We start from the raw sequence: 16,425 nt of genomic DNA, 5'->3' as shown, positions 1-16,425 counted from the left end.
ATCATGAGGAAATTTGGTTGGAGAGAAGGTAAACCACTCGGAACGACTGGAGCTGGCAGTCTCGCCCCAATTGAAATAACAGTTAAGATTGATAGGAAAGGTCTAATGAATGAACGGGAGTTTGTGAAGAAGAAACCAGAGGGTCTTGCCAAAAATGAAGGGCCCAATTGGATCTGCAAAATAGTTAATACGAAGAACCCAGTATGTGGTCTTAGTGAAATGCATCAGGCTCTTGGGCTTCCAACTCCAGTTTTCAAACTTGTTTCAGAGGACAATGGTATTTTCAAATGGAATGTGGCCACAAATTGGGGGTGTTTCACTCCGTTTAAAGCGACCAAAAGTAAAAAACAGGCCAAATCAGAATGTGCTTATCAGGCTATAAAAGAAATCCTGAGGATTGAATCAGAGCACAAGGGTGTGGAACCGCCTGCAGAAGCAGAAGAATCTTGCTTTCTACGTTGCATATTTATCCCGTCCAACAAAACCGCTGCTGGTAATAAAATGTTGTACAAACATTTCTACAGCGGAGGTCAACTAACAAATGTTCTTGAACCACCAGATTTCATAATTGAGCCTTACATCAGTCCACCTGTGTTAGATGTAGCAAATCCCACAGAAACTTCAGGCAGAAGTTACGACGTGGTGAAACCCGCTAACACCAGCACCCCCACTGTCTCCAGACATGCCCAACTTCTTACTGGTGCTGACTGGATGATTAAACCAATCAATGGGAAGAACGCTTCTGCAGCTCTTCTTGAACTGTGTGTAACTGCAAATAAACCTCACCCTGAACAGTATAGTCAGTATATTGGGGGGTCACATGTTATTACAATTACAACTCCCTGGGGCACTTACAGTCATTCGGAGGGACAGAAAAGCAAAAAAGAAGTCAGGAAGATAGCTTGTTACAATGCTATCAAGGAGATTTTAAAGAAAGAGGCTGCCAAGTTTAATTGTAAATCCCCTGTTGAGTTAGCGGAATCAGATGAGAATAATCTGTCTTATGCTCCAGATACAAATTGAAAAATTCCTTTATTCTTGAACGGTTTGCGTGTTTCAGAATTTATGAACTGTTAATATTATCTTAGTACATGATGTTATTATCAGCTAGAATTCAATCGAAAGAATTGATGAATTTTAATTTTCAATGCCTGCTTTTAAAATACACATACATAGAATAACGAGGCTTATTCCTTTAGGTATACCCCAGTTCAAAATAAATGAATGCCCATAAATTAGGATTGTGATTGTAGGAGGTGTATTATATTAATGTTACAATTCTGTAAAGTATTCAATTGGTACTTTGGCTTTACTGCGGAGTTGTTTATTTTTGTTTATCTATTGATCTCTTCTCACGAAATTTCTCAATATTGCATTTTGTAAAACAAAGAATGAAACTTATGAATTTTCTAACGTAGTGATATTGTTTTGAAAGGTCCTTCCTTGCTATATAGCGTGATTTATTTACAATAATGGTGAACTTTAGTTTTAAACTAAATGAAATCACTTTACATAGCAAATTAACGGAAAAGCATTTGCAATGGATAAAATCTTCCAAGAGGAGGAACGGAGAATTGACCTTGCGAGTATTAGAAAGATTGATAGTAACATAACGCATATTTTGGATAAGACGGATAATGTTGCGTTTTACAGATTCGACGGAAAAGCTTGGGTTAGTTTTGACTCTTATTTAAGTATGTATAACTATAATACCCCTGGGGCCGGGGGGGGGGGGGGGTCAATCTCATGATGTAGGTGATCCAAAAAGTTGTATTTTATTCGCTTTACCAATGTATTTATAACTTACGCTAGTAACTCCTCCAGCACAAGCAAGATATACACGGTTCTATATTTGTGTTCAGTCGCTCCGAGCCACCCTTTTACGGGTTTACCATTTTGAACAGGAAAAGCTTGTCAGATAATGTCATTGAGGTATGTTAATCCGCGTCAGGCCTTTTGTAACAATGGTTTATGTTTACTTTAATATTGAAGAATCACATAAAAAGAAGTTTTTGTAAGTTAAGTTACTGTGAAAATCTGATATTTTGGTGTATGCAATAACTCCTCCTAAGTTATAATCAATTCATGGAACATTAAATTTATAAATACCTATTATTAAATGATTTATCAAAATTATTAAAATAATGATATATTTTACTTTCAGCTCTTAGTGGACGGTCTGGAATTCCAGCGATGTGACCTATATCTACTTTACAAAACTTGTATAAGTGGTGCCTGCGACACTGGCATCAAAAGTATTTGGTTTGAGGACGATGCTGGCTGCATCAGGATATCTACTCTGCTGCACAGGTAAACAATACCCATTACTTATTTAGTTATTTACTTTCTCTCTTCTGAGTTCTAGTATTTTACTTGATCTCGCGTGTTACATGAGGTTAATGCTGTAGAGTGTAGAGTTGATAACATAGCTATGATTGAACCACAAATTGTTGCTGTCAGTATAACTTTGAAGTAAACTTCCATTAGTAAGTCAAGTTAATTCTACTATATTTGGTATCCCCAGATTACTAAGATTAAGAAACGAAAGTCCAACGGAAGGCTCCGGAAACATCCTTCAAATGTTCGAGAAATCAAAAGATCGAGTCAGACAGTCTGCCTCACCAGATCTCAACTGTTCTCCAGCCACCTCCCCACCTTACCAGCATAACAAGAAGAGAAACAACGCTTCTAGAACATTCCAGCAGCACGACGAGCACGATCATCGGAACAACAGTTACAGGTATAGTACTGGTGTTTTATAATATTTTAAATATGCAGCATGCAAAGCATGATAGCTATCTTGATTATATCAGAAACCAGATTAAATCTTTACTGATAGAATTTGGTATAAGTTTCCGTATCACAAGTATGCCGTGTTCGTGTACCAAGCGAGGCCTCGGACGGGAAGATAAACAGTTGTACCTTTATTTTATGAGGAAAACTATATATCAAGTACGATCTTTTTGCGAACTTCGGCTGAGAGGATGGAGGAATTATTCTCTCTGATTTATTTAAATTAATTGCTTCAGGCACGAGCACGACTACAGGACGAACAACAATTTCAAGAGCGGAGACGAGGGACGAGGAGGTGGAGGATATAGAAATAGTCACAACATTAGTCACAACCCTGGTCTCAACCCTGGTCACAACATTAGTCACAACCCTGGTCTCAACCCTGGTCACAGGAGTGGTCCCGGAAATGGTCACCAGGGCCACAGACCGCATGTTAAACATCAGAACCCCGAGAAACACGGCGGAAATGGTGATAATTGTCTAAAAGTTTCTGGTGCGTAGAAAATTATTCAGAATTTAGGCACATCAAGTTATTTGATAGGTACTTTCATTATGATTGTACCGGCACACGAAGATGCACTAATTTCCTTGTCATTGCTCTACAAAATAATATTCTATAAGCACACTCTAAATTCCAATCGTATTTACAGGCCAGAAGAAAGAAGGAAATAATCTGTTCAGCATGTTCTCTGAAGCGCACAAGCGCTACTCAAAATCAAGTATAAGTGATCAGGAGGTTGAGGTTAGTCATGATTTTTAAATGATTAATTAATTAAGTAATAATGTTAATTAAGTTATGATTTTATTGGATCTAGAGGTCTGTTGTATTTTCGTATGATACGGTCATACAGTATGATCGATGTTATCGTATCATGTTACCCATTACCTAATATTATGATCTGAATTACGAAAATAGAGTATGTTGTAACTATACGCACCCTAACTCCTAAGTCCCTATAATTTTCTCTTTTTGCAACTTAAATTCGTTAAACCATAAGGAGATCATCCATTATCCATTTTAAATTGAGACCTGTATTACCAATATTCAATAAATCATCCGTTATTTTAGGTAATATCAGATACTAGAGAAACTAGGAAATCTCCTGATCTACTCCCAATACCAACTGTCAACAAATCAGTTACGATAATGAAGAGATCAAATTCTGAACATCCTGATAACACGAGAGAGTCTAACATTGTACCCGATCTTGAAGGTAAGCTTCTCTTGTGAATTGAGATTAATGAACCCTAAAACAGATTAAACAAGTGGTTGAAAGTTGTTTAGGTGCTAAGGCCACAGGGGGGGGGGGGGGTCCGAGGTCAATTTTGAGATTTTGAGATATGTTGTACAGCTCGATCTAAATTTTCGAATGCTTTTGTCCCCACCGTAAAAAAAGTTTCTGCATCTGTAGATATCGCGCATAAAATTTTGAGGTTTACCTGTAATTCTATTGTAAATGAAAACTTCAAATACAATTTTCCAAAGCTGAGATATGAGGTTAACCATGGGTGGGCGTCTTAAAATTGTCAACAGTTAACGTCATAAAAAGAGATAGGAGCAAAATTTTAAAAATCGCTGCATTGTAACTAATTGTGGCTATCTCAGGAACATATGTTCCAAATTTGAGATAAAACGGATGAAAGCTCTAGGAGAAGGCAATAGTTAACCTCAATTTTACGACAAACTAGGCGCTCTGATCTGGGGGGACCTCCCCCCCCCCCCCCCCCCCCCCCCCCCCCCCCGTGGCCTTAACATGTTAAATATACTTTTTTATGGCATTCCTTCAGCTTCCGTTTCGTATGCTTTTAAACATTCTGTTCATGTTATTCGTATTTTTCCTGTGTAGATTATCGCCACTAACTGATAATTGTTTGTAGGTCTACGCAAGAGCCGTAGCTCAGAAGCTATTACTGATCTCTCACTAGCAAAAGAACCGTTAAAAGACGTTAAAAGTATTCCTATTTCTTTTCAAGATCTCATCAATAGTGTTCAAGCAACACCGTGAGTGTAATCTACTTATTCTAACCAGCTAATTATCTGTGTTTTAAAATAAGTTCCGAGAAGTTTGGTGACTAAGTTCAACTTTTTGCAAATTGAGCGTCTACTTTAGTATTTAAAGTTAGTAATTACATGATGGCGTTTGGCGCTTCCTCATCCCGATTGCACTACGAAGGTACTTTAAAGCTCAGTGATACTCGGTACCTCCCTGATACTCGGTACCTCCCTGAGTTAAAGTTGTTAATTAACCCCTCCCCGCTTAATAGGGTCTGTGTTTTTGTATCTGACTACGTTGACGGAAACGAAACTGGGTCGTAAATATGTGCCATCCCATGGTACGGTTCTAAATTACCCGGATAAGCGGCATGAGATGCCGGATAAGCGGCATGAGATGCCGGATATATGACCTTAAATCTTTGCAGGAATGGAAGACCTCTAAGTTGTTATAGTATCGAGGGAAGTTCGTCCTCAAGTGCTGAAGAAATTGTTGTAAGTATTATATTATCAAAATTCTTTGTTATTAATAGCTCTAACTCATTATGTTATGATATTATCTTATAGAGCTAATTAGGATTTATTTGTCATTTAGCCAACTTTGTATGATAATAAGCTCGATTTCATGAGTCATGACGTTACATATTAAAACTTTACACTGAGTACTTTGAAGTGTAGACAGTAGAATATTTGGCAAATGTCCATTTAACCACCTCCCTACCCTTACAGTTGTCCAGTGGTGAAGGTGACGCAGAGTCTCAATCTCCTCGCTCCTCTAACTCTGAGCCCTCTCAGCCCCTCTCCATCAAACTGTCCTCAGCCCTCCCTCCACAGCCGTCTCTCTCCCTCGACACCCCCTCTCGTGCATCCATTCCTGAAGCTACCTCTGCAGTGTCCCGTGTAGCTTCGTCTCTGTCAATGTCTGATTCAGCTAAATTGCTGATGTCTCCGCTTGATTTTACAAGAGTGACTGGTCCTGAACAAGCCCATAAGATGAGCAAGGGTGCCGCTACTCCGACTAAACGAATGTTGTTTGAGAAGAGAAATAAAGACGGTAAGTTTTCTGTTAATTGTGTTGAAATTTACTTATCAAAAATATCCCAAATATTCTTTTGTGGTATGCTTTAAAATAAATCTGCATGCTTATTCCAAAAAGCACACTAACGCAGCCCACCGATCTTGGCGTCATCAACTATAAAGGGTCTTTATCACGTACGAACACAAAATTAAGAGGTTTTTCCAGTAAACACTGAATACCACACTAATTGAAGTATTCTGTATAAACTTTATTTCAGAAGGACCTACAGCTAAGTTGGACATGGACTTGACACAGTTTAAACAAATGTTGATATCATCAATTGAGGAGGACGATAAATTCGCTGGAATGTTATTCAATGTCTTTCAGAAGAAGTTGATTGGAAGCAGATAATGCAAGTTTGGGTTTGTAAATTAAGTTTCACTCGCTAATATTTATTGGATGTGTTCGTACTATTTTCGTGGGAAGTAATGGAAGCTGTCCAGTGATCACTGATTGGTTCTGTTTTTCTCATAGTGGAATGTTTTGATACTATTTTGATATTGGTATGGTTGTCCAGTATTGACATCCGTGCAGCATAGCTAAATGACCAGTCCATGTTGCTGGGTTCAATTAATTTCGTGACTATCCATTAATAAACTCGGTTTGAGCCGATGAAGCAAATTATGTTTGTTTATAAATTTTCATGTCTCTTTCACTGACGTATGATTTATTGTGATTTCCATATATTTTGCACAATGTAATGGTATGTTAATTTTCATTGATCTTACAGATTCTAAGTGATTGTTGTAGATGTTTGAAATCAACAAAATTGTCTTCAAGGATCTATCGGAATGCCGGTCAAAAACCTGGTCCCGGTCGATCCTTGTCGTCGATTAAAAAGCTGTATTTTTAAAGGAGATGCCTATAGTCATGTATTTAGAATTATGAATAAGAAATTCAGTATTTGAAAATTTCTCAAACCTTCGAGATAACTGATGTTACAAGTTAAAGGAATTTCATATATACGAATTACGATTAGTGGAATGCTCGTTAGTTTAATTTAACTTTTTTATGTAACTAATGAAAAAAGTTTTTAAAGTATAATTTAACCTAAGCAAAAATTCAAAACGTAGTATAATCTTCTCCGCTACATTCAATGCTAAATGTTTTAAACAAGTTAAATCCACAGCACATACGGCTGTGTCTTCTCGCTTAATGAATAGCACAAACTTGAAACTATTTTAAATATCTCGGGAGTATCATGCCTAGTATGTTACTAAATTACACGGTGCCAGGTAAGATACATTGGAGTCTTCATGGGTATTGGTAATTATAAACGTATTAGTAACGGAATCTGGGATAATAACTGTACTTTTTGAATATCCAGCTGTCTGAACTCTGAATGTAGGGTTAAGTGAAGCACATTTGAAAAGTTTCAAAGCAGCGTAAAATATCATTGTTTTGATGATCCCAATTTCCAGTGTTACCAAGATCGATTTATGTTAATTATTATTTTGATCCTCCAATTGAACGTGAACGCTAATAAATTGATTTTAGATTGTTAATGATAATTTGTTTTTAAAAAACAAAATAAGTTCCTACAGGAATATAAGTAGGGAATTTCGTTTTTTCGTTTTTAACTTGAAAATTTGTTGGAGTCGTTGTTTTGATAAGTAAGTTTCAAGGATCGGTGACCGAATGGGTGGAAAATGAGTGAAAGTAGCAGACAAAATTAAAATAATGATTAAAACCCATGTAGACACCGACGTGCAAGCTTTCTCAAGCAGTTAATTATTGTTTACTGTATAGAAAGTAATGTGATTAATTTTACATGGATTTCACTCTTTCAGTTTCAGTGTTTGTAAAGGGCCGCTTATTAAATGTTAAGTCTGGAAATAGGACAAATTTGGACCATGATCTTACACCTTCACTGCTTAAAATTTTCCTTCCTACTTTTTTTTTCAATAGGGAGTCAGTAAAGGCAACTACCAAAGTCAATTTGCGTGATAATTTGGTTTATCAATAAGTTTACTAATTGTGAATTGGTTTATCGAGATAAGTTGGCTTATTTTCAACAAAAATAGTTGATTACCACCTTGCTTGTAAACGGGCTTATAAATGTAAAATATAGCTAAACACGGCACGTTAAACACGGCACGCTAACTAACACGGCACGCTAACACGGCACGCTAACTATTAACAGAGCGAACTTTTTTTGACTTTTTAAAGAGTTTTAAACTTAAAGGCATGCTACCGGTCTCAGTGAAATGCGGTCAAAACTAAGTCCATATTTTGTAACACAGATAACTCTACTATACTTTGCACAAATGGAAATTTTATTATTATTATATTATTATTTAAATAGCTTATTTAAAAGCTATTTACAACTTTATATAACATACGTCAATGATAACTTTGTTTCAGCCTAATTTCGATGGGACCAGTATAGCATACCTTACTAGTTTGAAATTATAAATCATTGGGTATTTTATTTAAAAGACCAAGAAAATGAGAGTACGATGCAAAGTAAAAGAATATTTTTAAAACTGGAGCCTTAAAATAGTTTAGTATGAAATATGATATCGTGTGTTAAATATTACATTTGGATTTTGGTGGGAACATGAACCATATATGTTCTGACACGTGAGAGCCCTAAACCAATCAGCTTTCAGCATTGACCAGTCAAAACCCAGAATCACTGTCACGTGTCAAAACAAATACGGATCACTTTCCCATCAAGATCCAGATTTATAATAATATGCATCACTTTTTGTAAGATGCTTATTTTAATGTACATAACTTTTATTGGGAAAATTTTTTGTTGTTGTTGTTTAAGAGGTTAACACGATTCGGCGATGAATTTTCTCGCTCTTTTTACCGTTGAATCACGCTTATGCTAAGGAATGAGAAATATTTTTGCCGCGATTAATCTTGATACCTGATAGCAACGGTATTTTAACTGTATCTGCGTGCGTGATATTAGACATGAAGATTTTATGTATCTTATGTATTGTCTTTATGATCACATTATGACGGAATCAAGATTTTAAGTTGTGCATACAAAGATAAGATTTGAAATTTAAAATAAAAGTGAAAGTTATGCTATTTAAACGATGGAATGAATAAATATTTAACATAGATTGTGTAGTGTATTCGAGAAATTCGTTACATCGTATTTTATGTAGTTGAATAAGCTAGATCTCCCTACAGTTTAACATACCAGTCATACCTACCCTGCTTATCATTGTTTCTCCTGTAATATCCATTACAGAATAATAATAATTACTGTATTGGTCACTGTGTGTAATGTTATAAGCAGGCTGATAGCTGTTTTTGTGTTATCTCATTATCTCTCAGTTACATTCCTACATTTCTACTGTTATTCTCCAATTACTGTTAGAGGATGGGTTATAGAATATAGAGGGTACTATCCAAGAATTTGGGACAAACTCTAAAGAGGAACTGCGAACCCTGATGTGGGACAGGGATATATGGAGGGGTTATCTGGCATAGATCGGACTTAGTTCCGACATAGTTGTAGTAGTAGTAGTAGTAGTAGTAGTAGTAGTAGTAGTAGTAGTAGTATCCCAGAAGTAACCAGTTTTACTTAAATAGGTCACTAGTAGGTAACTGTACACGTCTGTCAAAGTAACACTGTGTCAAAACAAGAATTACGCTCGCAGTTATACCCACTGCTGAGATGATAAGACCAGTAAATGGAAAATTAGTGAGATAAATAAATATCTCTAGAAATAATCTGAAAATTGACCACCATTTTTGAGAAAATAAATTTTGGTTTTGATCTCGTAATTAATTTAGTAATTGGCTTATACATAATACAACATATCGTGGTATGGTAATTGCCGGCAAATCATTGAATGTTTTAAGAAAATAGCATGTCGCATTTTCTTCTTGCCAATGTTAACGCTCACTACACACTTCAATGAAGGATAAATTAGTTGAATTTCCAAAAATAATTGTCCTAATTATATCACACGCTAATTGTTGCGCTGGACAATTATAACCATAGACTTCCTGTATTTATACAGCACTGCTTCAATACAATCGTAATTAATGTATTGGTCTTAAGAATAGTCTCAAATGAAAAGCTGCTTTCCAGCAATTCAATGAATTTACCGTATCATTCCAGGAAACTGAAATATCAACACGGTGAAATGTACTTTTTACAGAATAATACACATCAATGTTGAGACATGTGTTCACACATATAATACATTTTTAGAATTCTTTTGGCATACTATTAATAAAGACTCTAAGGAGGATTAGAAAGCTTAAGTAGAAATTGCCTTATAAGTTATATGCGTTCCTGCAGCAATAACATATTCTTTCGAATTGCGCAAAGTTGCAACGTTGTGCAGACAACAGCTGCTCAAAGAAGGATATTTAAAAATATACTCGTAATATATGGAATGGAAGGATTAATGATTGCGCCGAAGTTAAATATGAGGATCTGTATTTAAAGATATTGAAGGACTGCATTCTAACTGTTTTGATTTAATGTACGCAACGTTTCAAAAATGTTTTCAGATTATTTTTGTCTGCTTGAGTTATATTTCGGTGTTTCCAAGCCTTTGGAATAAAAGGTCATTATGAAGTATACGACGAATTATGGGCCGTTCACCTATTAAGTAATCACTTGTTGACCCTTTTAACACCCCCTCCCTTTTTAAAAACTGACATCAATGTGTAGAATTAATATCAATGTAGTCATTTCGAAATCCCCTCCTTCCCCCTCAGTGATTACGTAATACTTTAGTTTGTGAGTTTCCGTGATATTAAATTAATCAAGTTACCAGATCAGTAGAATTGATATCGACTGGGAGCTGAAAATAATCGGTTAGATTCGTGATGGTGTGCCAGATCGGTTTATTTTGTAAGCTGATTGGTTTACCGTTGCCACGAGTCAAAACAAAAGATTGCATCACTACCTAGCCCGTTATTGACATAATTTTGTTGGTCGTAAGATTTCGTTTTATTCTCGATTTCTTTCAATTTAGATTTTAAATCATGTTTTATGATTAATTTCACAAAAAGTTCAAATTGGTATTCATATAACTGTTTTATTTGTCATTAAGTTAGTGTTAAAATTCGGATGAAATGTAAGACAATGCGCGTTTCTCTGTGAGTCATTAATGTGGCAGTTAACTCGAAATTTCAAATTTTACCAACATAAGGCGCTCGAAATGCACAAAGGAACAATTTACAGTAGTAATTTTAGGGTAACTCGTAACCTCAAAGCTACCAGACATTATAAAAGCCTAATTTTTAATCTTTGATAACGTATGGCAGATATATGGCTTAGTTTTCTATTTTTGTCCCAAGATAAGTGACAGCCATGAGCCAACGATTCAACCTGACACCTCGATTTACGATTATTGCTCAACATGTAATAATCCCGCAAAATGCATGTATAGATCACTGATCGACTTCAATAGGAAATCATTCATGATAATAGGCTACACTACATGCAAACCTAACGAATGATCGAGAAGAACTGGAGGGTTGTATCACTAGTTTTGTCTTATTATCTAAAGGCAAATATTCAGATCACCCTACCGGCGCGCACGTACGTACATTTTATTGAATCACTAGCTGACTCAATCATCATGAATAACGCGCGCATGCTGATAATAAAATGTTGTAGGTTTACAACCTACCAGGACGCGCGCCGAGTTGGACTCGTCGACTATATGGAACAGATATTTTACGAGTATCACCCGTTAAATAAAATGCACACCAATTCCAAATTCATAATTACTGATTACTAGTAGTTGTACAGTGTAGTCAATCGCGGGATTCATTAAGGGGTGATACTCGTAAAATATTTGTTTCAAATATCAAGACTGTCGAGAGATTAATTAAATCGGAATTGCTTCCACTGCCAATTATAGTATAAGTATATTAGTAGCGTCCGTTATTGGCAATAAACTAAAAAATTGAGGGTTATTTAATTATTATGCAATATTAAGCGTCATATCAGCGCCAAGCCACAAGTATAAAGCTATTATATCATATGCATAGTACATTTGCAAAAATAGTTAATAAAAGCTTGCCTTGTCACCTATATTATTATTATGTATTTTGCAACGGATGTTACTCATCTGGATTACTTCAAAGTAGCGCGCGCCAAACCATTAACAATGGTCAAACTTGTATTGAGATCCACTTAGGCCTGATAAATGTATTTTGCGGTGCCTGGCCTGTTATTTCTCCATATTTTCAATTTTGTGTATGAACAAAAAAGCCTGAGGTCCACACTCCACAGGTAAAGATAAATAAAAATAAAAATAAAGTCATAAATGATAAATGATAAAAGGAAAATGTTCTGTGCATTTTTTTGCTAGTAATATTACGCGCGGCTTTCACCTGAATCGTTGTTCAGGAATCGAGCGCTCATTTGCATTAAAATATTTATCTACGAATGTTTATCCTCCAAACTTATCTTATCATGAAATGGCTTACTTTAATCGGCAGAATAACTTTTTATTATGTGGCGTTGCACCTACAAGCACACTGTATGCATCAGCTGATAATAAATTCGCAGAAAACGAAGTTGCATTGTGATTAAATTCGTTCGTAGATGCTGAATTGAGTATCTTCTGACTTCTAAATGATACATCTAACAATTTAGATTGACAGACGAGTGTTTTAAAAGCATCAAATAAGCCTGAACAACTAAGCAATTGTGAATTGTGTCCGCTACTTGTTACACGACCTGCACATTTCATTTCTAAAGCATTTAACTTTAGGCCATGCTTGTTCCATTTGAAATATATATATGTAGATAACGAAACTTCTTCTGTATGCTGTAAATTAAATCAACCTTTTCATTGAAAGCATTATTTATTAGCAGCAGCGTGTCATACCAGCATTGCAGAATAAAAATGTTGTTTTATTGTCTGTAGTTTGTAAAGTTATCTATGATTTGAGATGCCTGTTCATGTTGGCGCCCCCCCCCCCCCCCTCCGCCGAAAATGCGCCCTCCTGTTGCCCCCTCCCCTTTTGGCGCCCCTCCCTAAAATTGAACAAATTCAAGGTGATTTTAGAGGATATGCCGGTAAAATCTCTAAAAAAGTGTGTTTCTAAAGCAGAATGCACAGTTCTCAGTTAAGTTTTTCAAAATTGCCCCACATTCTTTTGGAAAGAAAAATTTTTATTTACCACAAAACAATCAATACATAATGTTATATTCATAAATAAATTCAAATTTCAATTTCAAACACATATACAGTACGCCGCGCACACAGCCACAATTTTCAATTGTTCAGAAATTCGTAGGTCAGCTGTAGGCGCCGCGCACAGGATCTATTTAATTGTTATCTTACAATTACATGTCGCATTTCTTAATTACTAGAGCCAAAATTTCAGAAGCAAAATAATTTAAAACATATTTCTGTCGTTCACGCAGTACAGGCCGTGAGCACTGCGATCTAATTAATAGATCGAATAATATTAATGGAGAAATTCCAAAAACCGCGCGCTCGTTATTTGTGATTAAATTGAGTGCGCGCATCTTTGAACAGCAGTACCGCTCAAGCATGAAGTACTAAGCGGTACGCAGTTCTGCGTGAGGCGTAGCATTTGTAGCACACGTTTCATTCAACTAATCAATTATGTGACATGTAATTATATTAAAGCAAAAAGAATATTAATTTTAGTAATAATTGACGTAAACATATGTGTTTAAATAACATTTATAATCTAGCGAGTTACCAATAATATAATACTATTTGTTTGTATTATTGATTATATATGTTTACACTAGCCTATATTATGATGGAGATATACATTATATAATTGCTCCAATATTCAACACTGCTTCAAACGACGATTTTGCGCCCCCCCCCCCCCTAAGATGGTGCCCCCTGGTCTGGTGTTATCTTACTCAAGCTGTCCAGAGCAGACCTTCATACTTTTCCTACTTTTCAGCAGTTCCTCCTACTTTTCTTCTATTATTTGACAATTTATTCCTGCCTTTTGTTTGGCGTTTTTTATTGTTACCTATCTAAGTTGGCCATTTCTCTATACTTATCTTAATACTCTGATTTAGAGATCTGATTCAATTTGAGGCATCCTTCATAACCCAGCAAGTTATATTTTGTCTAATTTGCTTTTGCAAAGTTCAGAGTTTATTTCCATTGCTTCATTATGAACTGTGAAGATGTAGTCACATTAAAATCACAGAAATTGTCTAATAATTATTAATTACATCTTAGCACACCAGGTATAATAAAACCTCGTTTTACAACTTCTTGATTTACCGCAAACAGCCGCAGCCATTTCCTTCCCCCAAATTGAGTTTCACATATACAATGTGAATTTTAAGAACCCTGATTTACCTCAAACCCAAATTACTACAGCTTTTTTTTTACCCAAACTCTCCGATAAATCACTGTATTTTGTTTCTTTTAACCACAGAACCTCGTTCATTGGCCGTAGGTAAGACCAAGGCAATCAACGACTAATTTAATTTCTGACAATTTTGAAACCTTTTGGGACATGCAAATTGTAACATTCAAACTTACAACGCAGATTGTCGACTAATCCCAGAGTCTGGTTTTAAATACAGAATGTTTTTTTAGTAGGTGCTATGATTGAAAAAAAGTTAATTCATTGACTGATACTGGCTTTTGTTATATAGATGGAAGATACTGAATATCATTCTTCCAAACGGAGGAGAAACAACTCTGATTCCTCCAGTGACTCTGACTCTCCAGTAGTTGAGCTCAGTTGCAATCAGCGCAAAGCACTTTCAGGAGAACCAGTGTGTGTTGTCTGTGGAGGTATGGTGCTTACATCTGTGACATGTACAATGTCGACATATGCAGTACAGAATGTAAAGAAACCAATCAAGGAAAGTGTCAGCAGTCGGCTCTACAAGCAGATCTTATTAGCAAGACTACAAGAATTGTTAAGATTGATAAAGTCACTACTTACTCAGCTGAACAACGACCAGCATTGCCTAGTGAAGCTAAATGTATCATTTGTTCAAGATTTGGGATTGAAATTGTTTTGGATGTTGGTAAAGTTTGTAGCATTGAATGTAAAGACATTGTACTGACTCCAGATAAGGTCTTGCAGTCTCCTCAACTTAAACTAGACTCTGAAATCACACTACTGTCAATAGTTCAGCATCAGGAAATTAGGAAAACTCTTGAAGTTCATGTCCTGGATGGTGACGCTACTCCGGCAATTCTTGACTTTAAACAAGTTTATCTCATTGAAACACTCTTTCAAAATATGAATAATAGTGGATATAAGATTCCAACTGCTGTTCAATCTCAAGTCATTCCAATAGTTCTTGATGGTAGTGATGTGTTGGTGTGTTCAGGTACAGGAACAGGTAAAACTGGTGCATATCTGATACCCATGATCCATCGAATACAGTTCTGGGTTGATAAAATATCAACTGATCATGTTTTTGGTTTGGTCATTCTACCTACAAGGGATATGGCAATTCAGGTTGAGAAAATGACAAAAGAGTTGTGTAAGGGTATACGTAATATGAGAACTGGTCTAGTTGTGGGTGGTCTGTCAACTGCACAACAGAACTACCGATTAGAGTCAAATATTCAGATTATCATTTGCACTCCAGGAAGACTACTAGAACTATCCCCAGATTTATCTCAGTGCTTCACGGTGGTTTTAGATGAGTTTGATGTTTTGCTGGATGCTTCCTTTCACGAACAAGTTAAATCTGTAATGAGGCTCCTTCCGTCCCGTCATCAGACCCTAATGTTCAGTGCTACAATATCTGAGGAAAGTAGAAGATATGCTAAGCAACTTCTATATCACCCAGTTCAAATTAATGTGGGTAAACCTAGCAATCCTACTGAGAAAGTAAAACAGATGATTTTATGGGTTGAAAATGATTGCAAAAAGAAAAAGCTCATATCAATTTTACAAGACAAGAGATTTAACAAACCTCCTGTATTGGTGTTTGTTGAGTCCAAACTTGGTGCACTTCTGCTAGCTGACTATCTAATAAACAAGGATATACTGTGTGCTGTTATTCATGGTGACAAGACACAAGAAGCGAGGACTAAGATAATATCAGAGTTGGAAGAAGGGAGGTATCCTGTGTTGGTCAGCACAAATATCCTCGGCAGAGGAATTAACATGCCGTCTGTTAGCCATGTTATACTCTTTGATTTGCCCCCAAATACAGATCAGTATGTACATCAGATTGGGAGGGCACTGAGTGAGAACAAGATTGGGACTGCTTTTATTTTTATAAATAATACTAATAAGTCTATGTTTTTGCAGCTCTATGAGCTTTCAGTTTCTTCCATGGTTACGTTACCAACTCAACTTGTAAATTCTCCTCATCTTGCTTATCAGAAACAATCTAAAGCAATCAATGAAAATAGGGAGAAAGTAAAGTTGAAGTAACGATAGAATCTTTATCGAAATTATTCATGTTGGGATGACAATGTTCTTCGTGTCTGTATTGTGTGACTTAAATTGCCATTTATCTACGAGGTCATTCATCTGTATCTTGTCCTTAAGTAGGTCTTTAAAATTGCTTAATGTAAAGATATTTTCTTTTTCACGATTGTTTTATTTAAAGCTCATTTGTCGTTTAATTTGCCGGTTCTGT

At 36.0% G+C, this 16,425-nt stretch overlaps 2 protein-coding genes across 2 annotated transcripts; both read left to right on the top strand.

Annotated features, from left to right (window-relative positions):
* The first annotated feature begins 1,491 nt into the window (after positions 1-1,491).
* On the top strand, positions 1,492-7,877 carry LOC134819230 (uncharacterized). The gene is made up of 11 exons (XM_063829049.1): positions 1,492-1,672; positions 1,825-1,932; positions 2,165-2,310; positions 2,525-2,740; positions 3,030-3,286; positions 3,444-3,535; positions 3,863-4,007; positions 4,672-4,795; positions 5,215-5,281; positions 5,516-5,840; positions 6,082-7,877. Exons 1-11 carry the CDS (start codon positions 1,541-1,543, stop codon positions 6,213-6,215), a joined length of 1,746 nt encoding a protein of 581 aa, XP_063685119.1. The 5' UTR covers positions 1,492-1,540; the 3' UTR covers positions 6,216-7,877.
* Positions 7,878-15,275: 7,398 nt separating this feature from the next.
* Positions 15,276-16,217, top strand: LOC134820168 (probable ATP-dependent RNA helicase DDX59). Its single transcript, XM_063830390.1, has 2 exons — positions 15,276-15,953; positions 16,092-16,217. Exons 1-2 carry the CDS (start codon positions 15,276-15,278, stop codon positions 16,215-16,217), a joined length of 804 nt encoding a protein of 267 aa, XP_063686460.1.
* Positions 16,218-16,425: the final 208 nt, after the last annotated feature.

Source organism: Bolinopsis microptera, chromosome 8, assembly GCF_026151205.1.
Source record: "Bolinopsis microptera isolate Bmic1 chromosome 8, MBARI_Bmic_1.0, whole genome shotgun sequence".
Taxonomy (NCBI): Eukaryota; Metazoa; Ctenophora; class Tentaculata; order Lobata; family Bolinopsidae; genus Bolinopsis; species Bolinopsis microptera.
Note: the sequence above shows the minus strand (reverse complement) of the source record. Positions and strands in the feature narration are given on the sequence as shown.